The 25,915-nt window shown below is 34.5% G+C and overlaps 4 protein-coding genes and 1 long non-coding RNA gene across 10 annotated transcripts in view; 1 reads left to right on the forward strand and 4 right to left on the reverse strand.

The window, feature by feature from the left end:
- Positions 1-7,033, reverse strand: part of Ppn (Papilin) — an 82,733-nt gene extending 75,700 nt beyond the window's left edge. For 4 of the 6 annotated variants that reach the window (XM_053757501.2, XM_053757502.2, XM_053757503.2 and 1 more), the window contains exon 1: positions 6,802-7,032. In XM_053757501.2, coding sequence (XP_053613476.1) covers positions 6,802-6,821 — 20 coding nt within the window. In that variant the 5' untranslated portion in view covers positions 6,822-7,032. Of the gene's footprint in view, positions 1-6,801 lie in introns of all 6 variants that reach the window. The other 2 variants (XM_053757504.2, XM_053757505.2) reach the window with 1 other exon arrangement.
- A 2,292-nt stretch (positions 7,034-9,325) lies between these two features.
- LOC128677230 (uncharacterized) lies at positions 9,326-13,999 on the forward strand. Its single transcript, XM_053757933.1, has 5 exons — positions 9,326-9,571; positions 11,214-11,347; positions 11,495-11,650; positions 13,057-13,132; positions 13,734-13,999. The coding sequence occupies exons 1-5, from the start codon at positions 9,424-9,426 to the stop codon at positions 13,844-13,846; spliced, it is 627 nt and encodes a 208-aa protein (XP_053613908.1). The 5' UTR covers positions 9,326-9,423; the 3' UTR covers positions 13,847-13,999.
- Positions 14,000-14,137: 138 nt separating this feature from the next.
- On the reverse strand, positions 14,138-17,097 carry LOC128677229 (uncharacterized). The gene is made up of 4 exons (XM_053757932.1): positions 16,504-17,097; positions 15,574-15,741; positions 14,819-14,951; positions 14,138-14,465 (listed from the first exon to the last, which is right to left on the reverse strand). Exons 1-4 carry the CDS (start codon positions 16,778-16,780, stop codon positions 14,348-14,350), a joined length of 696 nt encoding a protein of 231 aa, XP_053613907.1. The 5' UTR covers positions 16,781-17,097; the 3' UTR covers positions 14,138-14,347.
- Positions 17,098-18,080: 983 nt separating this feature from the next.
- On the reverse strand, positions 18,081-25,266 carry TrpRS (Tryptophanyl-tRNA synthetase). The gene is made up of 9 exons (XM_053757377.1): positions 25,112-25,266; positions 24,726-24,839; positions 24,579-24,647; positions 24,024-24,183; positions 23,221-23,403; positions 20,129-20,306; positions 19,697-19,903; positions 19,262-19,393; positions 18,081-19,004 (listed from the first exon to the last, which is right to left on the reverse strand). The coding sequence occupies exons 2-9, from the start codon at positions 24,835-24,837 to the stop codon at positions 18,843-18,845; spliced, it is 1,203 nt and encodes a 400-aa protein (XP_053613352.1). The 5' UTR covers positions 24,838-24,839; positions 25,112-25,266; the 3' UTR covers positions 18,081-18,842.
- LOC128676923 (uncharacterized) lies at positions 21,025-22,661 on the reverse strand. The gene is made up of 2 exons (XR_008405479.1): positions 22,316-22,661; positions 21,025-21,888 (listed from the first exon to the last, which is right to left on the reverse strand). It is a non-coding gene; the product is annotated as an uncharacterized LOC128676923 (long non-coding RNA).
- Positions 25,267-25,915: the final 649 nt, after the last annotated feature.

Genomic DNA, 25,915 nt, shown 5'->3' on the forward strand with positions numbered 1-25,915 from the left:
ATACCGCCTTATGTGTAACCACACAGCGTGTCTCCTCCGGTGTTGTTAGTCCTTTGATGACTAAACAAAATAATCAAGAAAAAAATGGTTGTTGGAATTCCAAATAAAGTAAAATATTAGATGAAGAAAATGAAAGAGTGATGAGTATAGATTTAGAGGAAGCGAATGAGATTTGTCAGGATCGTGGCAAGTGGACATCCCTAGTCTCCGCCTACCCTCATAGTAAACAGGCGTGATAATATACATATGTAATGTTTAGATAAAAGAGTTCACAAGTTTACTGCATATTTTTTATTTAACCAGTTGATGTTGGATTTTAGTTCTTTTAACTTCACGTCCAATAAACCAGTCAGCGGCCGGCAGCCATTGCTGTTGTATTTTTCTGCGCCTGCGCCTCGTCCGACAGCACGAGACATAAATCATAATTCTACTCGTAAATGTCTTGCAGAAGGTAGGGGCTAAATGGGAACACTATGCTTTTTGTTGGCCATTTAGATTGTCAATTGTCAAAGAAAGTTTTAACTGCTATTGTTATGTGAAAGAAGAAATTGAGTGTGATGTACTCAACATGGCTGTTGTGTACATCACGCAAGGGTGTATGGTCCTCATCACGAAATTCCGTGCTGTGATTTTTGAGTTTATCGCGAACAGATAGACACAGCCGAGGACTTTGTTTCATGAATATGTAAGAAAGGATAGGAATGAAAAACAATTAACAAACAGGCCAGCGTTACAAGTTGTTAAAATAACTAACAAAATATATTGGTTTGGCAACCAATTGGATATTTCCACGTTTACTTAAACATTTTTATGGAATATCGAAGAAATTTATTTATATTGTACTCAATCATAAATCACCATTTGATGTAAATATACTCATCGATACTTTATTAATTTCAATGTACACGAACTTCTATCGCTTCTCAGTAGCGGCTATAAATCAGCATCAGCTATCAATTGCAGCGTTTGACGGACACATTTTGTTTGTCTGTTTGTCATCGCTATCGTTGGCAGTGTGAGCCGCACTCTCCTTTTGTGATAACAGTAGTATTGTAAGACACTTTATCAATTAGTTGTAAAGCTAAAAATGTCTATGTATTGAAGCTTATCCCTTAGGTGGCTTGGGTGGTTCAACTTTGGCGTTAACTTTAACCTCTTTTCTCATTTTTAATAAACGCACCGAGAAACCTAGAATAGCTCAGAAACTTTTAACTCCAAATATCCCACGAAAGGGGCCAAGGGACAGTATAATTAACGTAACATTTTATTTTATAAAAATAAAGAGTTTTCTTGAATGAAACCATCACTAAACATAATTAAACTAAATTAACTTAAATTTAGAGCGCGGTTGAGTGGTCTCGGTTAGTATCGAGAAAGTAAGCTATTGCCTATTAGATAATAGTACACGATTGAAAACAAACGTGGTGACCATAAATAGGACCATTAGATCCCACGCACTACCCCACACCCTGCGGGATAGGGTCATCGGCAGGAATTTGAATTCGTTAAAAAAATACGTTCCTTTATATTTATTTTTTTCATTTCTGTCTGTACTTTGGGCTCGTAAACATGCATACTTAACTCATTTCGATTTTTATTCATATACGTCTGCCCTGAAGTGAGGATGAATATACATGAAATAATAAACTGATATTTATAAAACTAGATAGAAAAATAATACCTGGAACAGTACATTACTCGTAGTGCAGCTAGTTTAGGAGACTAAAATTCATGGACGAATTAAGTAATAAAACAGAGTATTCTTAACACCATCTATCATCATATTTTTGCTACAGATTATGATAAAACTGATCTGGTTTCCATAGAAATCTATTGCAAAAACATTTTAGTAAGTTTATTTACAAAAACAAACCAACAAAACAAATAAAATACAAATCCGATCAATTAAAATTAGTGTGGACGGTCTAATATTTGTCCATTATTTAGTAGAATTTGTTATTATTTTACTATATATTTTTTGTTTTATTCCATGTGTCAAAAATCATTACTATATATTTTTCGTTTTGTTCCATGTGCAAAAAATCATTACTATATATTTTTCGTTTTGTTCCATGTCAAAAATCAATCTCTATAAATCATAAAATGGTCAGCCCAGCCTACAATCGACAACCCTGAGTCAGAAGTATTCGTATCGAATTCCGATGCTTTCCCCGACATACAGAGTTGTATATTAACTCCATCTAACCTTGAACATTGTAGCATCATCTCCTGGAACGGTACAGACAGCAGATTAACCAATTGTTGCCATGACGATTGTATGGCATATAGTTGTGGCATCTGAATTTTTATTTAAAGACAAAGACAGATTATTTATTTGCAAAAACATGAGTTTACATTTTTTTACAATGTGGGGTGAAAATAAAAACTTAATGTTTCATCGTCCACTGGTATGCAAATTTAAATGGAGAGCATGCTATCATCCCACAAAACAAAATCGATTTAAAATTTATTTATACTACTTATACATTCTTATGGTAAAAAAAAAATTACCAGTGTATATAGGCTGGTTGTAAGACCAAAAGTGGGTACACACAGCATGATAAAGATTATTATTCTATCAAGAAAATATGAATATGACCGTAAATAAGTAGAATTGGCTTCCAAAATCTTGAGAGATCCTCAAGATTTTGGACACAAAACTAAGTGATAAATTGACTGAGCCTTTTTATTTAAAACTCTATAAGTTATGTATAACTCTATGGATTCCTACGAGTGAATTATTTATGAGACAGAAAAGCGAGAACTATTATTTTATATTGATTATAATGACCAAGGTAGGCCTAGGAACTGAGCCGGTCGGATGAGCTTAGAGTATTCGATAGATATTGGATGGAGAAGACCAAAGAAAGGGACACGTGGAAAGAGAGAGGAGAGGTTTATGCCCAGCAGTGGGGCATGTTATAGCTATTTAAAAAAAACTCTTATTAAAAATTATAAATGTTCTATTTTATGTTGAACCTTTTCCACGTCCCGTTAGTCACAGTAGTCCCGTTTTCAACCGGGAACATGCAGAGACGAGAGAGATGCAATGAAAAAAATTTTTTTTTGCTGACAGTACTCGCCTGTTTATAAAAAAATCGCAATTGGTCTTATGGAACAGATTTTGTTTATATTCGCTCGAACCAGTAACAGTGCGTTAAACAAACGCAAAAATACCTCAGTTTTATTTAGATTTAGCCAAGGTTAAATTTAATAGTTAACCCTATTATTAGTTTATTTTTAAATACGTATTTTTTCCTTTTGAAATTATTATTACATCAGTCTCTTTGGAATTTGTTATCACTTCTGAAATACGAGCTCTTTCAATATATTTCTCCCGATTCAATATATGTATTGAATGTAACGCAAATATAGAAATGTACATAATATAAATAAGTACATAAGTATATTATTATTCAACAAAAATCACTAAAATTATATTATCATATGATATTAAAAATTAAATTATCACAAGAACAGTGCAAAAATAATTCACTTCTCCCGAACCAGTTGCCGTAAGCGCCCGCAGCTCCGACGTGCTTGCGTCTAGTCTATGTTTGAGTCTAGACTTCTCGCGCTGAAATTCTCAGTCTAGATCACGTTTCGCTTGTACCTAGAAGTACTAGGGCGGCATGGAGACAAGGAGGTGTGAAAATACTAGGATCTAGCTTACAGACAGAACGATCGAGACGAAACGCGGCGGGCAGTGTCTCGGGGCGACGTCGAAGGATGTACTATATTTATAAGGCTATTTTGTATTAATGTATAGAATGCATGTTATACGAAATTAATAAATGTATTAAGTAGTTATTAAAATTTTAATCTGTAAAAATATCTAAGTGTTTAAATTTTTACATGTCTTTGACTATATCTGATGCATATAGATAAATAGAGGATAATTAACAAATATTTTTAAGTAGTAGGTCGAGTCCCTACTACTTTAAAAAATTTAAAAATAAATATTTGTTGATATATTTATCTATTTGCATAAGCATCAATATATATATATATATAATAAATTTACCTTGCACAAAATTTATTTATATTTCATAAAATCATCTCAAAAAATACCTAAATATAACGCGTTGAAGTCTAATATAATAAATAAATCTAATATAATAAATAAATTCATTATATAAAATATAAACTGTAGGATCTTGTCTGAGTATATATTATAAATAATTATACTCCGTAATTGACAAAGATTGTTTATTTAGGACTGGTAAATCACGAGCAATACATTTAAAAGTAACAACAGTTAAAAAAAGGTGAATGACAGCATTTGTTTTGTAGAAAAGAAACATCGCGCAGGCGCGAGCTCGTCGTCACAGCGCATGCGCGTAGACAACACTTCATTATTTTTTAATAAGTTAAGCAAATTAAAAAAATTTTATGAATCTTTCAGAATATCAATCAAGTTTTCAAAGACCTTTCAGGGTTGGTTCACACTCAAAATTCAAATGTTCATTCTAAAAAAGTCATCTTTGAAAATTCTAATCACTGGCTAGCAAGATAAACATTTAAAAAAAATTAACTACCATTTTCACTAATTAACCGAACCAGCCAACGTTTATTTAAGTGTTTGGTTATTTCAGTGGAATGGGTCTTCATTGGACGTTTCTGGACGTTACGAAACGTAGGCTGTAAAACGCGAACCAGCTTGCATTGTATTTATGGTTGCCCCATTTCTACTTTGAGTACATCGCTGTTTTAAACTCTTGGACATAAAGTAGTAAGAATTATGTATTGTGACATTGTTTGTATGTTCAAAATGTTGTAATAAATTACTTGATCTGATAAAATTTTTAATCACTATCATACCATAGTTATAATAATATTTTTTCAAATCAAAATAGAAATTTTAGGCCGTTATAAATGTTTTGTTTTACTTTAAATTATGTTTATATATTGTGTATACATATTTACAAATATGTTTAAATTACTTATATGATTTTTATTGCCTACTTAAATGACAAAAAGCAGCAACACGAAATTACCTTGTAAAACAATTTATATTAAACACAGACAGATTTTGACATCCCTCAAAGAAAGTACCGAAAGTGATCTCGCAAAAAACAAACAGCCCTAAAGTTTGTTGAATTGAAAGCGAATCTTCAAAGAGGCTGCGTGCGCGCATCCTAACGCTACTGTCCGCAAAAACCCAAAAAGGAAACTTATCTCACGCAAAACAACACCTTACTACGCTAAACATACATTACATTTTCTCTTATAATATAAAAAGACTTATCTAAATCTAAAACATAATTATACAGACAAAACCGGCAAATGAATTGAAGCGATGGTGAAATTCTCCTGGAATCGCCGGGAACGGGATAAAAGGAAACAATAGTCTTAGTTATAATCTCGGCTTTTATTTTGTTTTTCTGTCGGAAGATCCAGTTCGTGCCGGGATATACGACGCCCAGCCCTCCCCTCCCGCCGCGAAATAAAATATCGACGACACAGGTATACGAAAGTTAATACTTAAATTTAAAATTGTGTTTTGTATATTACTTACATAAAAAATATTCTTACTTGCAATAGGTTATTACCAAAAGATTGACGATTTTTTGGAGGTTTATACTTAAAGTTTTGACTATAAATAAAGATTTTTTTAGAAATCTAAGCGAAAATAGTGAGATGTCTATAAAGGCCCGCTCTATATTTTACTATATTACGATGCCTGCTCTATATTACGATAGATTTAGAAAGATTTTTAGAATTGCAAACCTTTCCCAGCCAGAAAATTTAGATACATAAAAAATTTTTCTTCTTCCATATAATTTATTACAGGAAAATTTTTCTTCTATAGCTATAACGGGATCTGAAATTAACCTTCTGTCGCTTTATCAATTTGTGTTCTAAGGGTAAGAAAGGCTTGACACACAAATGGCGTGAGTTTTTGATCGTTGCGTACCCTCCGTGAGATGCAAGCAATTTCGCAAAATTGCAGGTGGCATCTTAAGTGCAGGCTTTTAGCCGTCGAAGGGTCATTGACATTTCATAATATGAAAATTGAGCAAGAAACATAGTGAAAAGTAAGGTCTTTAAATATATAATGGATTTTAAATATATTTGAATGTGTCCTAAATAAAAAAAATATAACTAATTAGATAACAAAGCTCGTATAACGCCTGACATAATAAATTTGCAAATACGAGTCTCAGTGACGAGCTTATGCCACGATAAAATTAAAAAATACTAAGTTTAAATTTCAACCACCAATTAAAATATAGAAAACCTTTTTTATATTGCTGAATAAACTCGAACTAGTAATTCTTTAGACAAAAAATTGTTCAGGTGCTATATTTTGTCGTGTAGATGTTTTTTTGTGTACTAAGTACCGGCTTGTTAAAAGATTGCCGGCCGGCTTCTAAAATAACATTTTAGAAAATAAATTATACGCAACATTCAATTCAATTCGTTTATTGCCAACATTTCATAAAATATATGGAAATATGGTCAAATTAAAAGATGCTCAGATTTAACAATGATTTTTATTACCAGTTTGAGAAGAGGACTATACATTTTAGAAATCTGATACAGAGGGATTGAAGATCGGCCAGTTGCATTTTTGTAAATCTGATATGATTTGGTATGATAGGACCCATCATTTAAGGCGTAGTATTAAATTTCTTTGTATATTCTTTATATGTTTTTATTAACGACGTAAAATTTGATATTATTATTCTTGCATTAAAGCTTCGATTGCAAATCACTCAATGAAAAATGTGATTTTTCTTTATTATAACTTTCGAAAGAATATATAAAAATAGCACCAAATAAAAAAAAATAACTTACCTTAAGATAAAACGCCCCATAATTATTGCAGCATGCCAGCTCTATTCTCCACTTCGTGAAAATTAAAAAAGAAAAGCACTGAACAATCACTGGCTAGTCAGGCACAAAGTCGAGAAAATTAAAACTGAGTTCAGAATTCGAAATTCCCGCGCTCCGTGCGGGCCGCGATCTGCGCAGACGCACTAGCGAGGTGCTAGCGAGTGGACTGCGGAGTCACACAGCCTCCGGACGAAGTGCGCGCGCATAGAGCGACCCCCACCACTGCCATTCATGAAAACCGCCACTCAATGGACGAAAGCTTTACTGCTTTGATTTCAATGACTTCTGAAAAGGCCGTAAGAGCACTCATAATAACTTTAGAACTCAACAAATGACTTCCCACTTGTGTAAATAGCAGATATTTATTAATGCAAATCACTATGTTATAAACTTCGTGACTTTGAGTTATGCTTGCGTATTATTTGTAGGTGTAACTCGTCCAAGAACTAAATAAATACGTACGGTGGTTTTTATTTAGACGTTTGTAATGTTGCATAAAAGACGGAGTAGACAGAGCCAAGAGTTGCGAACGAAGTCCATATTAATATTTATCTATACTATTATTATAAAGAGGTAAGCGTTTGTGACTTTGTGGGTGTGAATGTTTGAGGCGGGTAATCTCAGAAACTACCGAACCGATTTCAAAAATTCTCTCACCATTAGAAAGGTAAATCATCCAAGATTGCTATATGTTATATATTATCTCAAAATTCCCACGGGAGCAAAACCCAGGCAACATCTAGTTGAATATAAAGATCAAGTCATACATCAGTGTCAGCATCCTGCTACCCGCGAAGCCATATCCAAACAGTTTTGTTATTTAAACATAATGATGTTGATAAAAAAAAACATACTAGTATTTAAATAAATTTTGTTTTTTACTTACGCAGGTCACATCTCTAGAATCTAGCTAGACACAGAGACAAAACTTTCATCTACTTATTTAGCATAATATATTGATATATATATATTATGCTAAATAAGTATGTTTCGTGCTTTCATTGATATGAAAGCACGAAACATAGTAAATTCTCATAAACTCGCTTATCGAATATGTTACTGCTGAAACTGTTGTCAAACTTTTTTTAAATCGCCTAAAGGCATCTTGCAAACTATATAATTTTTCTCTCTCTTTAAAACGTTCATTAAAAACTATTGAATGTGATTGATTCTTCTAACGAACAGCTTGTCGTATAACCTATTTACGACCAATTCTTCAGTAGCTATGTTAGTAACTTATTATTTCAATAATTTTTTAAATATCTAAAATTATAAAGAAGCTGTCGCACTCATAGAAATTTCGTGATAAAATTTGACATAATTTAGAGTATACGTGCCAATTCCTACATCCTAACTCCGACCGATGAAATTTGCAAGTTTAGCATTCAAACTATCAACAAAACAAAACTAACAAAAATTTGCACATCCAAACTTTCGCATTTTACTATGAACTGCAGACCTAACATCAACTTTCACAGAACTATACCAATGCAACTCAGTTCACTTTAGGCACCTAAAATGAATCGCATTCATACAAAAAATTAAGTCGATGGTACGAATTTGCGATGCAGTTCAGTTTAGGTCGCGAAGTGGATCGCATTAAGAGATGATGGTAAGCCCCCTGGTATCGCAACACTTTCATAGACACCCACATAAGCATCACATCCCGGGAAGGTCGGAATTTGGCAGTGTTTCGCAAGCCGTTATCACCCAGCAGAGACCAGGTCGGGAAGCAAGTAGTTGCACAAGTCCAGCGGAAGCCCACATGCCCACGCGTGGCCCTATCGCTATCTGCTTCCGGTTACGCGGCGCTACTATTATTCTGTCTTTGGATCCACTATGGCATGTTCAACCGACTGCATATATAGAAACTCGATCAACATTCCCGAAGGCGATGGATGGTATAATCTTAACAAAAATGGTGGACTGATTTTGGTGAAGTTTAGTATAGTCTGTTAGATTAGAACCTTGGGTAACAAACTTGTAATTATAGTTAAAAGAGAAAAAAATCCAGATATCCACCTCCTGCATTCACAGCAAAATCATAATCGAAAAAGTTCAATCGAACGGACACGGATCGGGCTATTTCTATTGTGAATTTTAAACACCTTTGAAAAAAATCGAAACATTTTTTTTACGATTGTAAGAGAATCACTCCCAAGTACCAAATTTACATCCGCAGCAGATACGCTACAAAAAGTTCAATCGAACGGACACGGATCGGGCTATTTCTATTGTGAATTTTAAACACCTTTGAAAAAAATCGAAACAATTTTTTTACGATTGTAAGAGAATCACTCCCAAGTACCAAATTTACATCCGCAGCAGATACGCTACACCACAGAACATTACATTGTGTAATACGACACACACCATTTAAAAAATATGACGTAGGTATTTAACTTTAACTGTAATTAATCTTCTTGGTGTTCAAAACATTGCTGTCAACAAACACAATTCTTTAGAAAAAAACAAACATCTTTCATTCTGTCAAATAGCTTCAGTTTTTCTCCTACAAATATGTTTATAGTGTTGGTTCAAAATTTGTAGTAATTAAGTAATTTAGCACTTAAGAAATCGAATATGTGTGACAATCAAAACGTTAAGGCAGACCGCATACGATGCGAAGCGTGCAGAACTATAAATCTGGCCAAACATGCCCAACATCCAAAGGTCGATATGCAGATTGCTGAAAAATGTGTACCAGGAAAAGTGTGCCTTCCTGTTACAGGTAAAATTTTCTGGATTTAAACACTGATTCACAATTATTATAATATTTTTAGAGCTTGTGTCTTGCTGTAGACCTCATATTCGCTTCTCATCAAGCTAGATTAAGGTCAAACGCACTCAATCTATTTTCTATTATTATAAATAGGTAAGAGTTTATGAGTTTATGTTTGAGGCTAGTAGACTAAACGACCGAACCGATTTCAAAAAATCTTTCAAGATTGCTATAGACAATATTTTATCTAAAAATTCCCACATTAAATAGTAGCTGCGAGAGTTGGCGGACCTCCACTGCCGATTGTGACCTGAAGCAACCAAGATTTGCTTAAAATAACCTTTAAATTTAAAGGATCTGCTCTAATTTTATAACCTGCCTGCTTAACGTCAACCCTCTTTAGGAGCACGGTTATTACCTCTCAGCTGTCAAAACCATGGGGGATTGATATCTAAGGCGGTAACTAGAAATAAATCTGTGGTCTAGCTATTTCCTAACTGACATAAATTATTTGTTTTTTCTTGAAATAACTACACCTTAACGTCTAATTTCTATGGTTGCAATTGCAAAAGCTAGTGATGCTGCTAGAATGAAATGACAAGATAGTGTCGTCTCTCATTGCGCCCTACCCTACCGCCCCTTATTTTCAGACATACCTTCGGTAGGCTATGTGATCCTGGTACAAATACCAGTGAATACCGATCCGTCCAATCGTGCTCGGTGGACGATATTTGCATTAATTTTAGTTTGAATGTCGTACTCTGTAATTTAGTATCTATTTAGAAAACAGTAAATTGTCAATGATATGACAGATCAGACGATGGACTGTGATGGACGTTCGAAGGCCACTGGCGTAATTCATTCTGGAGCCCGACCCCAGTTATCTTCCGTAAATGCTATTTTTGAGCTAGTCTAGATAACAGGCAGAGTAAGTCAGTGACCGAACAGCACCGATGTAAAATTTAAAAAATATTTGAGAAAAATATCTTTGTTACATAAAACCAGCTATCGATGTCGGCTACTATGCATTTAGAATGTAAAATTGTGTTTGAAAAAAAGTTTGCAGGTTTTAGTCTAGCCGTACCAAACTTCGTTTAAATCCGTCAAGTAGTTTTTGCATGAAAAAGCTAATTAGAAACTTTATGAAATAAAAATGTACACTAAGCACGAGTACTAATCTACTATATACCTAACTACAGCTACGTAGTAGGCTAGACATGAATGAAATATCGATTCGTGTCGCTGTAATGTACGTCGCGTTCGCTCTCCTGAAAGTTCCTTATGCCCTAGTATTTATTACAAATGATGTAATTCTCACTGGTGAGGAAACATTGCCTCTTCATATAAGTTTCATATGGCTCTTTATTGGTATTCTGCCAATTTCAAAATACGTTACAATCATCGATTGTATCAACTTTACATACATGGACCGCGCTTAGATTGAACTGTCGAAAAAAACTATTATTTCGACTATTAGAAACTAAGGTGTAGGTACTACTTTATAAGGTAGGTACTATTTTATAAAATGCAGCCTTATTGATTTTTATCTAAATTGAAACAGAACCCATTATTAGACACTAAAGTATTATCCTTATTTATTTCTCTAACTTGAAACAAAACAATTGGAAATCTCACAGTTTCTATTTTTCAGAGCTTCCTCTCAACCCAACGTGTATCAAGGTATGCGACAGAGAAGAATATCTCCTAAGGCACAGCGGCAAGCCATTGACAGTGCCGAAACCGCCTATACCTTACGCGCATGGCAAGCTTATGTATGGTGTCAAAGTAAGATCCTACTTATCAGCATATGCTCGCCTAGTACATCGTGTCTTATTGATTCGTTACCACACGATTTCATTAGTTAACCTCCTCGACATTTCGTGATTGTTAGTAAGCGTTGGAATAAATTTTAAACTGCACTTCTCTGAACAGGCTGGTATCCTGGTAGGCGCGGTTTACTTCACGTACACGCAAGGCATATGGGGCGACCAGCAAGATGTCACAGAGTGTCTTCGCCGTTGGTCAGAATATGTTCGAAGTATCAACACGAGACGTCCACCATCTTTTGATCTGTGTGGTAACGTCATAGTAAGTATTTTATTTTTCAATTAAATCAAATGATTATCATCAACAACATTGCAATAAAGTCTGCCTATCTTTCTCAGTTCCCTATTCCATTTTGTTTGCATTTTTTTTCTTTTAGCTAAGTACCAATTTCGTCTATCGTTTCACGGCCTTACGATACAGGGGCTACAATCAAAAGATTCCAACGTAGTCGAGACATTTTTGATAGCCCGTATAATATTACGTTCCTTACCTTCTTAACATTCATGATATCCTAGTAAATGTAGTTACGTCATCACACCACATTTTCGATTATCCCTTAGAGCCATGCTTGCTGTAGCGTTCGCACCTCGTCGACTTGTTTCTAATTAACTTGATATTTAAAAAAAAATGTGAGGGAGGCCGATAGAGTACTACATAAAAGAGATGGTAGTAAGTAGATTGCTTTAGATTAAAATGTTTCATAGTGCTACAACAACTTTATGTAATCCCAGTCAATCTACGTCACATTCCGTGGACAATGAAATGCATCACTGCTGTAGGTACTGGCATAGACGACGCCCCGCTTCTTTTTGTATGAAGTGCGGCGCGGTAGAAATTCCGATACACGTTTTCGTAGTCATGATCTCCTAGTAGTTGCCGATACTAGCGTACGATGGATGCCACAGTTTTGATGGGCAAAATATCGATAGTTCAACAAACAAATGTTTAACTTCCCATTTTAAGCAGTTTTTTTTATAGTACTACTACATCTTAAATATTACATTTATTATGTTTTGAATGTATGAATAGAGTAAATAAAATTATTTTAACTTTAGGAACCAAGTACGCATTGACTGAAAAGAAAGATTATGAATAATACTTAAAGGAACGTTATCTATCGTATGACTCAAATATAACAAATTTCGATTAAATTTATTTTGTTTCGTAGTTCATTTAATTGTTTTTTTTTTTTACTTTCTGAATTTAGAACGTTCGGTCCATTATGAAAGATGGAAAAAAATAGGCATTGAATTCAGTCCTTGATAGAGATTGGATAATTAATTGATCGTGGCGTTGTGGGGGCGGACTTCCTCTCAGTGATAACTCCCTAGTATAACTGGGTCACATTATTGACAATGTTCTGTCACAAGGATTTCGTTGGCACGCGATATGTCCGCGATAGCAATGTCAATTTACAAGTTAAAACTAAGCTAATGATTTACTATTGCGGTCCGGGGCTTTGTTCCCGTGGTATTTTCGGGATAAATACTTTGTGCCTACCCTATGTGTTGTTTCAAGTTTAAAAATAAATGCTTCTGTGCCTAAACATATTAAATACAGTGCGCACATCTTGTTCTGTTTCACTCACACGAAATAATTATTTAAAAAATTTGGTTGAATTTTTAAATTGTTACTTCGGTTGTTGTAATGATGTGATTGTTTCACAGAAAAAGGAGAACCCTGAAAGTATATTCGCGCCCATATACATGATGTACAAGGAAGTGATCACCACTTGTTTTGAGGGTTGGTTCCAATTATGTAACTTGGGTACTTGTATGTTGTTGTATATAGCAGAAATATAGCGCAGACTTATAACTGACAAAATTTCTGATTGATCGACTTTCTCCAGGTCAGTGGTTCAAAGAGAGAATTTTTTAATTTATATTTAAGTATCTGTGAACTATGTTATAACTAAGTTTGAGTTTTATTCTTCACTGTTTTTTTTTTTCATTATTGTATCGATTGAGCGGTTCTCACCAGATTCAGGATTTTCAAACTTAATTGGTAGTGAGCCCCTCAGCGACGTACAAATGAAAACTTCTGTTTAATTATAAATAAATTTGATTTCAAAAGGAAACACTATACATACACATTATAGTGAACTGTGCTGTAATTTCCTTGACGGGGAGAAACGGGCTATAATGCCTATTGTGCCAGCTCTACAGTGTCGCCAAACTCGACACATGCCGATGCGAATGCGTGAACATTACGTAATTAATATTTGTGCTTTTATTTACCGTAATGAAAAATAAGCAATGTGTTCCGAAGCGCCAAAGTTTGGCAAAATGTTCGGCGACAGGAACCGACATTAAAAGTAGGTACTAAAACAATTGTGTTTTTCAAGGCGTTGTAAAAGTCCCATTGCTGGTCAAATGCGCTTACGTCGACTACCTCGAAGCGATGAAGAAGAAGTATGAACAAGAAGTACTCGAGAGGAAGATACGCAAGAGAGGCTGAATTGAAGTATTCCATATTTTGTGACCAGTGTCCCGTTAAATCTACTTAGTGCCCTGAACGTACCCTAGTCCAAATACCCTTGTGTGAATTATGAATGTGCGAAATATTAAAATCAAAAACATTTTGCTTTGTGGAAATAAATGAAAATGTATATATTGTTTTTAATCTACCACTAAAATAATAGGTAATATATAACATTTAAGGCCGCGTTTACACTAAGTTTCACAATGTAAACACTCTTTGTAACTTCTGTAATTTATTTCTACGTACAATTCGTTAAAATAGCATTCATTCAATGCACAATTTTTATTCGATTGATTAAAAACGAAAACAGCATTTTTTCCTAAACAGTGACATATTTACTAGGTCCCATGTAGGTATTGCACAAAACATGTGGTCATGGTGTGTGAATTAAAATGTGGTCACCTTCTGTGGCGAACACCTAGGTTAACCATGGAAATGTATAATTTAGAAGATGAAAACTTTGCATAGGTTGAGTGATTAGAACCTAGACTGGCGTCGTCTCAGCTCCGATACTTGTACTTCGAAGGTCTGATTGTCTTCTGGGTTCCCACCGGCGAGCATGTACTCAAGTTGTCGTATATACGAGATTGCTATCCTGGAACAAATATATTATGAGGTTATGATACCTAGTTAACTGAGCATGTGCGTATTGTGCGTGTCGCAGTGTTAAGGTAGGTACGTACATCAATTTTTATTGTAAACAGTTATGTTGGTAAAGGATGTTTTCTATATTTGGATACTTGAAATGAGAATCAAATGGTCAGGATCGAATAGATCATGGAAAAATGGTAAACCCATTTGGCATGATAGGGACCAACACTTTTTAATTGAGTTTCTTTCGGTATTTCTTCTCAGCAATAGTCGTACCGAAATGCTAATTTTAACTTTGGTAAATATTATACTGTGAAGGTCTAATTTCTGAATAAATTTTGATTTGGAAGCTACTACCTGAGGCACTCGATCTTGGAGTACTTCTTCTTGGACGGCTTGGTGACTGGCAGCTTGGACCGCAGCAGGTCGAACGCGCGGTTCATGTCCCTCATCCGCGTCCTCTCTCGGTCACATGCGGTTTTCTTGTACTCTAGAATGATTGTAATCGTATTTAATTTTAGCAATTCTTCTTTATATGCTAATTTAACGACCTCGGTGGCGCAGTGGTAAAATGCTTGCCTCTGAGCCGAGAGGTCCCGGGTTTTATCCCCGGTCGGGTCATGATGTTAAATGATATTTTTCTCATTGGCCCGGGTCTTGGATGTTTATCTATATGTATATGTTATAAAACTTAGGTAGTATCATTGAGTTAGTATCCCATAACACAAGTCTCGAACTTACTTTGGGGCTAACTCAATCTGTGTGATTTGTCCTAATTATATATCCTAATATATTGGTAGTGGTCCAGACGAAACAAATGATTTTTTCCCTGCACAATTTATTGAAGCGAAATATCTAGAAGAAAGAAGTCACTCACCACATCTCATACACGATAAAAGCTAACCGCAAAACTCGGGGTCAACGTAACAAATAAAACTTATGAAGATTCGGCTGTAATTTTACAACGTGAACACTCTTTAAGATTGCTATTTATTGTTGCCTGTTAGCTGCCAAGGCTGTGTCCCTTAATCGCCTCGTAAGAACATCCACGTGAGGATATTGAGTGGTCCTATTCTGAGGCGGTACCACACGCCGTTCAAAGGACAACGAACCTTTTTCAAGCTGCAGCGCGCGCTCCTTCCAGTTGAGGATGGCTTCTTGGGGAGGCTCCTCATTGTACTTCGTGGTCTCAGACTCGTGCGAGAAGTCCAATGAGGACTCCGAATTGGCGGTCTCTGGGATTGCGCTCTCTCTGAACTCTTGTTCGTAATATCTCGTGCCTAAAAATGTAATATTTCAAAAATCAATTGGGGTCAATATGTTTCATCTATTAGCAGTAGTCGGTTGTTAGTCCCGTTGATCGGACTATGGCACAACTTTCGGGTAGCAGTAGTTCGGTGAATAAAAATCACCGAACTTTTGAAACTCTAAAATATTTCACTCTCTCAGAGTTTCGTACGTAACTCGTAATGATAAAAAGGAGTTATAGGATAATTTTGTTGTCCAAATATCTATCAAGATAGTGCTTAGAAAGATATAACTTGATAGTGCGTGTGACTAGTGCTTCGATAGATATTATTTTTATGATCCTACAGTCACCGTCCAAAGTGAGGACGGTGACTGTAGGATCATAAAAATAATATGACTGTGTCGTATATTTGGTAAAAGCTATTTCAGAAGGGGTATATCCCGTTGCCTATGAAGTTTTTCAGTACGTCTTAACATTATTATTTCCTTATCCTTACATATAAAACAAATTCCTCTGCCGCATCTGTCCGTTCGCGATAAACTCAAAAACTAAGTAGGTAGTGTGTGCTGCACTGTTATGCGGTTTTCACCAATGGATAGAGTGATTCCTGATGGATGTTTGTGTTATTTTGGTGGTTTTACCCGAGCGAAGCCGGGACGGTCCGCTAATAACAAATTAATCTTATACTATTTCCTTGCACTGCTATATCCCACTAGTCTAAACGCTCTTAGAACCACCCGGCCATATTCCACAATAAAAGCCACACGGCGCAATATCTATTAGGTATACATACCTTCATTGCTCGAATGCTCCAATTCGTACGGCCTGAAATATGTTACTCGTCTTGGCTCATAGTCCTCCAACACATACGACCTATGATGACCTATAGTTTTGTCATACTTCTTATGAGAGAACGTAAGCTCTTCCCGCGGCCTATCATCAGGTTTGCCTATTTCTAGAATAACTCTATCTTCCGTCTCTCTCTTTTCTTCTTCTTCTCCTTCTTTGACGACCGTGTAGTTAGCTATCAGTGGTATTGGATGTTCTTCGTCATAAGTTTGATTATACATTTTTAAATCTTTTTTTTAACACATCACTTCAATTCTTCGAGAAATTTCTAGAAACATTAAGCACTAAACAACTAACATTATAAGGTGTTGCGACTACCTGTTACATCTAAGGACTGTGTCATCCACAATTCAAATCTATTGTCATGCATATTGGATCAAAACTGTATGGCGATGTGTACACAAGTGGTGTTCCACAATTTTTAGTCCTCTCAACTTGCTTTTGTATTTTAAACTATTGTCTTTTGTTTGTTTTGGAATATATTATTGAGGCTTGCACTGTAGCGCTAAGTTATGAATGTGATTGGGATTTCGTAGTGCAGTCATACAATTTCATTATCTCATCTCTCGTTCGGGGTTGTGAAGCCGCGAAGACCGGGTTCAGCGTACAAAATCCTGATTCAATTCTAGCGCGGAACCACACGCCACAACTTTATCTACAGAGAAAGTATTTTGCAGTCAGTTTTTTTTCTATATTTTGATCCTGTTATTAATAAAAATGGTATGCGATAAGTATAATTTAAGCTAAAGTATATTTTATCACTATCGCACATTACAAAATTTGGCGTTGACAGAACCAGACAAAACATACTTAAGCTTAAAGTACCTATACTAATCTTTTTTAAGAATAACAGGATCAAACTACAGAAAAACTGACTGCAAATTCTCTCAATCTCTGTAGATTATTAATAATAATATAATAATGATAATAAATTTTTATTTTCAGACTTTTGTCCATTTTTGTTAGTAGTACCTATTGTTAACAAATACAAAATAATATTTAATCACTGCTGTACCATCCCATGTGAGACGCACAACAGTGGTTAACATATGTACAGTCTAGTCTGCTGGCCACCATTCTCAGGATGCTCAGGATTAAGTTGGACATAAGCTACAGCCTGTATCACTCTCCCGCTCTCCTGTCTCCACAACAAAAACTACCCTCCCTTGACGTGAAAGAATAACAAACATACTTCCACATTACATTAGTATTTATATGGACAGACATTTGTATAAAACACTGCAAGTTAATTACTTTTTCAACTGTTAAAAAGTCCATTTTGATACGTATTGTACACGTGACAATATCGAATGATTTTTAATATTATGTACCTACCTCATAGGACAAGTCTCAAAAATGTGGATAAAACACGCGACCGGTGTTTTGCCAAACATTATTCCTCTTACCCACCAATATTATGAAGGCAAACATTTGTATGTTTACTTCTTCACGATCAAGCAGGTTCGATATATACACGAGATGAGCTCAACTTTAACTTAAAATGAAAATATTACAACCAAATAATCAAATGCCAGATTTTATTATCCTTAGCAATAGTCACAATACTGTTATGCTTCAAGCACAGCCGTAGTTTTACAATAGTATAAATAAGGCCTATACTCGTGCGAAGTACATACAAACAGACAAGCAGACATTTAATGTCATGGTAATATAAGAAACATACAATGTAATACTCTTGGAACAAAATGGCATTAATAGCGCTTTGTTATAGGGGTAAAAATCCTTGACAGCTGATAGTCAACATCAGTATTCCTAAAGAGAGTTGATGTCAGGTCCTAATATCACACCTATATCTTCAGAATTTTAAGCTCGGGTTCGGACAGCCGCGAATGACACCGGGATAACACTCAGATAAGACAGAATGCCTATAAATCGAGTTTTGGTTACAAAAAATAGTTAACGTGGAGAATTTATTATATACACAATGTACTTCTTAGTCTTCACCATTTAAATAAGAAACTAGCTAGCTAGGAACAGGCCGGGAGGTAATATATGCTTGTTAAAAATAAGCTTTGTCTTTTTTTTTGTTAACTATAAATAATAATATTTACTACAACAATAACAATATATCTTTCGTTTCACTCATACAAGAGAAATGCGTATTAGAAATATACGAGATGAAACGGGACATAGTGCTGAAACACATAGGTATTAATTACCCCGAAATTACCACTGTAACATGATCCAACAAAGACATGTCCTTGTGACATAACACGGCCACTTGCACTCTTAAAAAAGTAAAAATAAATAATAGTGTATGGTTCAGCAGTCGAGCTTCCGCAGCTGGAAGTACCGCCGCATGACGTCGTCGCTGACGGCCGCGCGCCGCGCCTGGTACTGCTGGATGTACGGGGTTATCGTGTCTATTGCTATCTTTTTTAATTCGCCCGTTAGTAACTGGCCGCTTTCGTATTGTTTCTTGATCTGAAATAAATAAAAAAATTAATATTTTGCCGCTTTGGAGTTATTTCTTGATTTTTTTATTACCCTGCAGATGTCGGGTCCAAAAAAGAAGGCTCTTTTTTATTCTTTTCAATGAAAAGAATTTGAATTTCTCTTCAATGAAATAACAAGAGTATGAGTCATAAACTTAAAGTCTACCGTCATTTCATTACTCAAATATAGGGAGATAGATAGGTCAATAACTTTAAAATTGGAGTAATTAATGAATGCATCCTCACCTCCGCTAATCTGTCATCGTCCTCTAAGAAGAAGGAAAGGTACTTGTAAGATATATCCACTTCAGTATTGCCGCCCTTCTCTCTGTGCTCTTCTACCGTCGCTTGACCGCCAGAGAAAGCATATTTATTGATCTGGAAGTGATGAACGAAATTTTCGATTTCAATTTTTGAGCTAATTTTGAGGTGGATCGCCTTTTAAATGTCACAATCAACACTCATCTACTGTGACAGAAGAATGGTAATTCAATGTAACATTTTTTTTTACGAGTGCGCCGAAAAACGCCTTGCGTAATTTATACTTGCCTAGCGTATTGTAAGATACTCCTAACGTGTTGTATGGCCACGCCTGGAGTATTTTAACTCAATTGCCGTATTACAAATCAATCAAAAGTATTTTTGTATGTTATATTACAGACAGCAAGACTCAAAACTCACCTTATTCTTAATCTGTTTGGGGGTATCGTTCAAGAATATCGAAGCGTTAGGATCACTGGCAGACATCTTGTGCTGGGCCCCCTGGAGCGCGGGCAGGAAGGAGGAATGAATGAGCGATGGTTTGGGCATCTTGAGGCGCGCGGCCACGTCGCGCGTCATGCGGAAGTAGGGGTCCTGGTCGATGGCGCACGGGACTAGACACGGCAGCTAAAATTTACAATTGACAACATTTCGTTTAAAAAAATATTTCTTGATGTAATATTAAGCTAAATCGAAATAACTTCTATTTAATAAGCTGTCGCTATATCAGATTTTTCAGATTTACCAGGACTTGTATGCTATGCCATGGAGATATTAGACAAAATGACGAAACAGTTTTAATATATATATGACCCAAGGTATAACACAAGCTAATAAATAAAAATGACTCACAACTTTATTATCAAATATGAACGGGAATGACGTGGAGAAGGCTGGTGCGGCCTCTATCGACGGGAAGGTGATCTTGCCAATGACGTCAGAGTCACCAAAACCGAAAATACCTTTAACTTGGTTGTATGTAACACATTTCTGTATCCGGATCATGTTTTGGTAAAACGCTGGACACTGGCTGGAAAGACATATTTAAAAAAAGAAATAATAAATATTTTTCTGTTTATGTGAATTCAAATTTCCATTGCAGAAAATAACCTGGTATTGCTTTTACTCACGTGTTTACAAAAAATCAAGTTTAAAGATTTTCACATTATCTCGTATTAATATATAACATTGTAAAATTATCAAAATATTTAAGATTGTGTTTTGCAGGAGATAACATTACTTATATATTCTGCCGTCATACGGAGAAATGACGTTTCTGCACTAACTTGAAAACGGAGAAAAAAAATAGTTTGTGATTTTCAATTTAAAAAGGTTGCTGCGCGAAAGAGGTTAAGATATTATATGCTTTTACGGTTGTAAAATGTGTAAACTAGTGAGATCTATGGGTATACGTATTTATTATATTTATTTTTTATTTAATATCGTTAATAATTCAAATTTTATTTTTCTTCTTAGTAAAAAAAATATAGAAAAATCTTGAATACTGTATTGAAAAGACGTATATGGCTATATGTGTCTTTTCAACTCAGAAACTTTAAGAGCCGTCTTTACTACTTAGTAAGAATGTAAAAATTGGTTGTAATTTACTATTTAACAAACACATTTTTAGCCATTAGCTGCTGTTCAAGTTATTATTACTATTATTAAACAATGTATTATATTATATAATAAAATTTTTCGTTTTTCATCTATGAATTGGAGTTTAAAACAAAATGAAAAAAAACACGTTACGAAATAATTTCTTTTATTTTGACATAATAATTAAACATCACAAAAGTCTAATAAGAAATTATACTTATACTGAAAGTTTGCAAATTTTAAAAATTTGCAGTACTAAAACGACAATCACAGCTTTGGTAGCTCAATAAATTCAGAGTATTAGTATACATATGTTCCTGAGGGCCCACTTCTTGAAATTCTATGAAATTATGCTTGGGATTTAGTGAACATTCCAAAAGAATTGTTTGAGATCACTCCAATTGAAATCAAATCAACTACATAAAAAACTTATTCTATTACTTCTTCTTTCTAATTAAATAAATGTTTTCATGGCTGCTTAATCCCTATTAATCTTGACTTAGTAATCATATTACATCCAGGTTTTAACTGATACTTATTTTCCATATTTGCATTTTTTTTCATTTGTTTCCTCTGTGCTGGTGTCTTGTCATACTTTTTACGTTTCCTAACTTGCCCTTTCTTCGTTAGATTTTCCGAACAATCTTGATGAGACTCTTCGGGTGACTCCGGAATGATAATATTAATCGGCTGAGAGTTAGGAATGATGTCCATTGAGCAGTCTGAATCTTCGTAACTTTTTTGCAGTTCTAAACTTGAAGGTATAAAATCTTTATCAAAAATTTAATCGTCTGAATCAAAATCCAATTAAATCAATTTTTATTTTAAAATCTCGTCATTCAAAATCAGGCTATTCAAAATCTCAAAAGTATCATTATTCAACATTTGGTTCATAGCATATCCATAGCATCGTTATTCAAAATTTCGTTATTCAAGTAATTAGTTTCACTGGAACTAGTTGGTTGTACTAACGAAATTATTTTTGAGCACCCCGAAGATCTCGCTTGATTAGACTGTAACAATTATAACCAAAACCTAAATTTTTAACTGGGAACCAGGCCAAAGCCAGGATGCGTATACTTATGTATAATAATAAAATAAATATAAAGTAAAATTTTCTACATGTACCAAATTTCATCAAAATCCGTCCAGTAGGTAAATACGTAATTGAGTATCCTGACACACTCAAATCCAAACTTTCGTATTTATAAATAAATATAACTTATAGTGGGATTACTTATGCGTAAATATTCATACATATCACCATCACCACCACCGCATTCAGACATACCACCCATCTAAACCCGTGGCGTGCCGAGGCGATTTGTTTTATAGCAATTATTACATTTTTAGCTTTATGTTGGATAGGCAGTAACGTTTGCAATGTCATAAATTTTATAAATTGAATATTACACATGAAAATATCGTGCATATACTTACCTATTTCCGTAAAAAACACGGAGACGAGCGTCGCATAGACGTCGGCTTTCGCCTCGGCTGCCTAGGCGCAACTGATTGTGCGGACAACGTGCCACGAACTCCTCCTTTACCCCGCAGTCCCCGCACATCAAACGATACTACGAAAAAAGGACGCTACTGCCACTTGCGTCTAGGTAGTTTTACGCCTGGTATACATAAGTGAACAATGCTAACATAAAGAGGCACATCTTCGCCAATCCGACTTTTCTTTTTATTACAATATAGAAATGCCTTTTCATTATATGACACATTACAAAAACTGTGTTAAAAAAAGACATTTCTATTTAAATATGTCTTTTCAATTTATTATAGAGCAGAAAGGTCCATCCAAATTAGTATTATTAGTGAAATATTGCAGATACGTCCTATTTTGCAGTTAGATTTTATAGGTTGCGTTTGTTTTAGAAAACTTTAAAAATACTAGCAGATGCGTCTTATTCTCCTGATTCCGAATCAGTATGAAACTCATTTTCGATAAAAACGTCAGATGCGTCCTTTCTCCGTATGACGGCAGTATTGTCAAGCAGTTATGTTAATATTACAGGTTATTGGACTTGGAGAAATGATAAAACGATACATGTCAACATGAATCATGTTTCCAAATGCGCACTTCAAATCTGAACCTTATACACTTACAATAACATATAATTCTGAATAATTGTTAACTAATTTATATAAAAGGTCATAACAATTAAAATGTTGAAGATTCGGCTACGATTTTACAACCAACCGGCAGACTGACGTCAACCCTTCTTGGGAATAACATCGTTGCCTGACAGCTGACAAGACTATGTTATCCTTAGTTACTCTACGACATCCACGGAACCACATGCCACAAGAGCATAAAGCAGCTTGTAAATACTAACCCGATAAAGTCCAAATCGTTGAAAATAAAAGTGTTTTTAAGATCAAATCCAATAGCAATGATATCCTTAGCATTGTTGTAGGCCATCTGGCGAGCGTCTTCAATTTTGATGTCCCTCCACAGTGCCTTCTCATCGTCAGTCAGTTGTATGATCAGTGGGACATTAAATACATCTTGAAGCCATCTGAAAATTAATAAATATCCTCTTTGACGACCACGTTGGCGCAGTGGTAAAGTTCTTGCCACTGAACCAAGAGGTCCCGGGTTCGATCCCCAGTTGGGTCATGATGGAAAATGATCTTTTTCTGATTGGTCTTGGATGTTTATCTATATATGTATTTGTTGTAAAATATAGTATCATTGACTTAGTATTCCATAACACAAGTCTCGAACTTACTTTGGGGCTAGCTCAGTCTGTGTGATTTGTCCTAATATATTTATTTATTTATCTTAAAAATATAGCAATACTAAATGAAAATGACTTCATCAAAGTAATATTATTATTATAAGCATACAATGTGTGCCATAAAAATCATGTCCAATTACCATGCTGTAAACTAGGAAAATCATATAGGCTGTATATCATCGGGAAATGATCTTCGAGTGTACCATGAGGATATGCATGAGCATATCATAATACTCGAAATGCATACAATTCAAAATTGAGTTGCAAAATAATATTGTCAGTTTTAAATTTACTTTAAAAACAGTTCCCAATTTTAAAAATATCAATATAATATAAGAAAATTCAAATTGAAAATGACCTTGTTTTTAAGTCTGTTAAAATATACATTTTATTCTTACTTGGTAAACATAAATGGGATCATATGACCAAGATGCATGCTCTCTGACGAAGGGCCTCTGCCTGTGTACAAGTAAAACTTTTTTCCAGCCTCGTGTAGGTTCAGGATGCTGTGCATGTCCCGATGTGAGAAGAAGACTCCTCGTTTTAACAGATGATGTGCTGAAATAATTTATACACATAATTTGGGTATCATCATCAAATTTAAGAGGCTCTTGTTGGTGAAGTTCCTTCCAATGTTCACTCCCCATAACTAATTGCTTCATTTTTTCATATGACAAAATAAAAAAATAATATAAAAGAAAAAGTGGAAGCTACTTTTTCTTTTATATTATTTTTTTATTTTTTCAACACCAATTTTCATGTCAAGCAATGACATGAAAATTGGTGTTTAAAAATATATACAAAAATATGCATATGTGGCATACTTTGTAAATAGTTTTAATACACCCAAAGACAATTAAATGACAAAGAGTGTAGACATTAGGTATATTACAGTTGCAATTTATGGATACTTGAAGAAGGAAGAAGAAGTAAGATTTTTTCTGGATACTAACCTTTGTGACCTGTCACTTTTTCAAATCTACTAATAAGTTCTTCATCAATCTTTGAACTACCAAATCTTTCTGAAAAAAAATGTGTATTTTAAAATGTGTAATTGAAAAAAATACATTTTACATTGGTGCCCTATGTGAGTGACTTACTAATTAATTTATCATAGTCTATTCCTGTTTCTGATTTTCCTGCCACATTCCATGGGTCCACCACATCATCATCATCATTCACGGACAACTGGCTTAACTGTTGATCTGCCATTTCTGAAATAATATGGATTTATGACTCAAGTTTCCATATGGATTTCAATATTGACATGTGTTTATTGAACTCTACTCGAACACAACAAATACTACATTAACAAGTTTTTCCTTATCACTTGAAATTGAAAAATAATCAATTTTTATAACAGAACTATTAGGTACTTATTACTTACTCATTTTTAGTAAGAAATCAAAGTTTATGTGGATAGAATGTTAATATAAACTAGGTTATAGAAAAATAGTGGAAATACTAACTGTTTTTCGAAACTTACCTAATGTCCAATACTCTTAGAACCATATAATAACAACAATTAAGTTAAAACGGATTCAATTTCTTTACAAATTCATTGATTTTAATAGACACCTCACTGTTTCTAAAAAAAATGACAACTTTCCTCTACGACAATGACAGATTTAGGTTAACTTACACATGACAGTTTTTTGTTGACATTGACAATAATAGACGTATAAGAAGGACGTTTAAAAACTGTCCCAATGATATTTTAATTGCTTGTGGTCATTTCTAGTGATTTATTTTGTTTTAGAATTTGGAATAAAAATTAAGTAAGTCAGGTAGGATTATACTTTGTATCAGCTCTATATAATAGTTTTATTTTATACTACTGAGATAATATTTCTTCATGAATATTACAAATTACTCACAGATATCATACATTACTATACTAGGTGTACATGTTTCTAAACGGTAAGAAAGTATTGCCCGATGTTTGAGCAAAATATGCTATTGAAGAGAGTGCTACTTGAATTATTATTTTTTAACTATAATAGCTATTTATGTTATAATAGCTCTTTATGTTGTTTATGTGGAGGGAACAGACATTTTGCTCCGACCCCAGATGATGGGACAAGGTAAGGCAAATGATGATGAATGATGAATAGCTTTATGTTATGTCCCTCTAGTCTGTTGGGCAAAAGCTTTTCCTGATTTCTTCAATGCACCTCACCTCGCCTCCCTCAAATGCGAAAGTAATTGTCTCAAATAATATTTTATGCTGCAATGTGTAGTAGCTACCAAATCACCAGATCACCATATTTTTGTGTGTAGAAATGATATA

This window comes from Plodia interpunctella, chromosome 17 (genome assembly GCF_027563975.2).
Source record: "Plodia interpunctella isolate USDA-ARS_2022_Savannah chromosome 17, ilPloInte3.2, whole genome shotgun sequence".
In the NCBI taxonomy this organism is placed as follows: Eukaryota; Metazoa; Arthropoda; class Insecta; order Lepidoptera; family Pyralidae; genus Plodia; species Plodia interpunctella.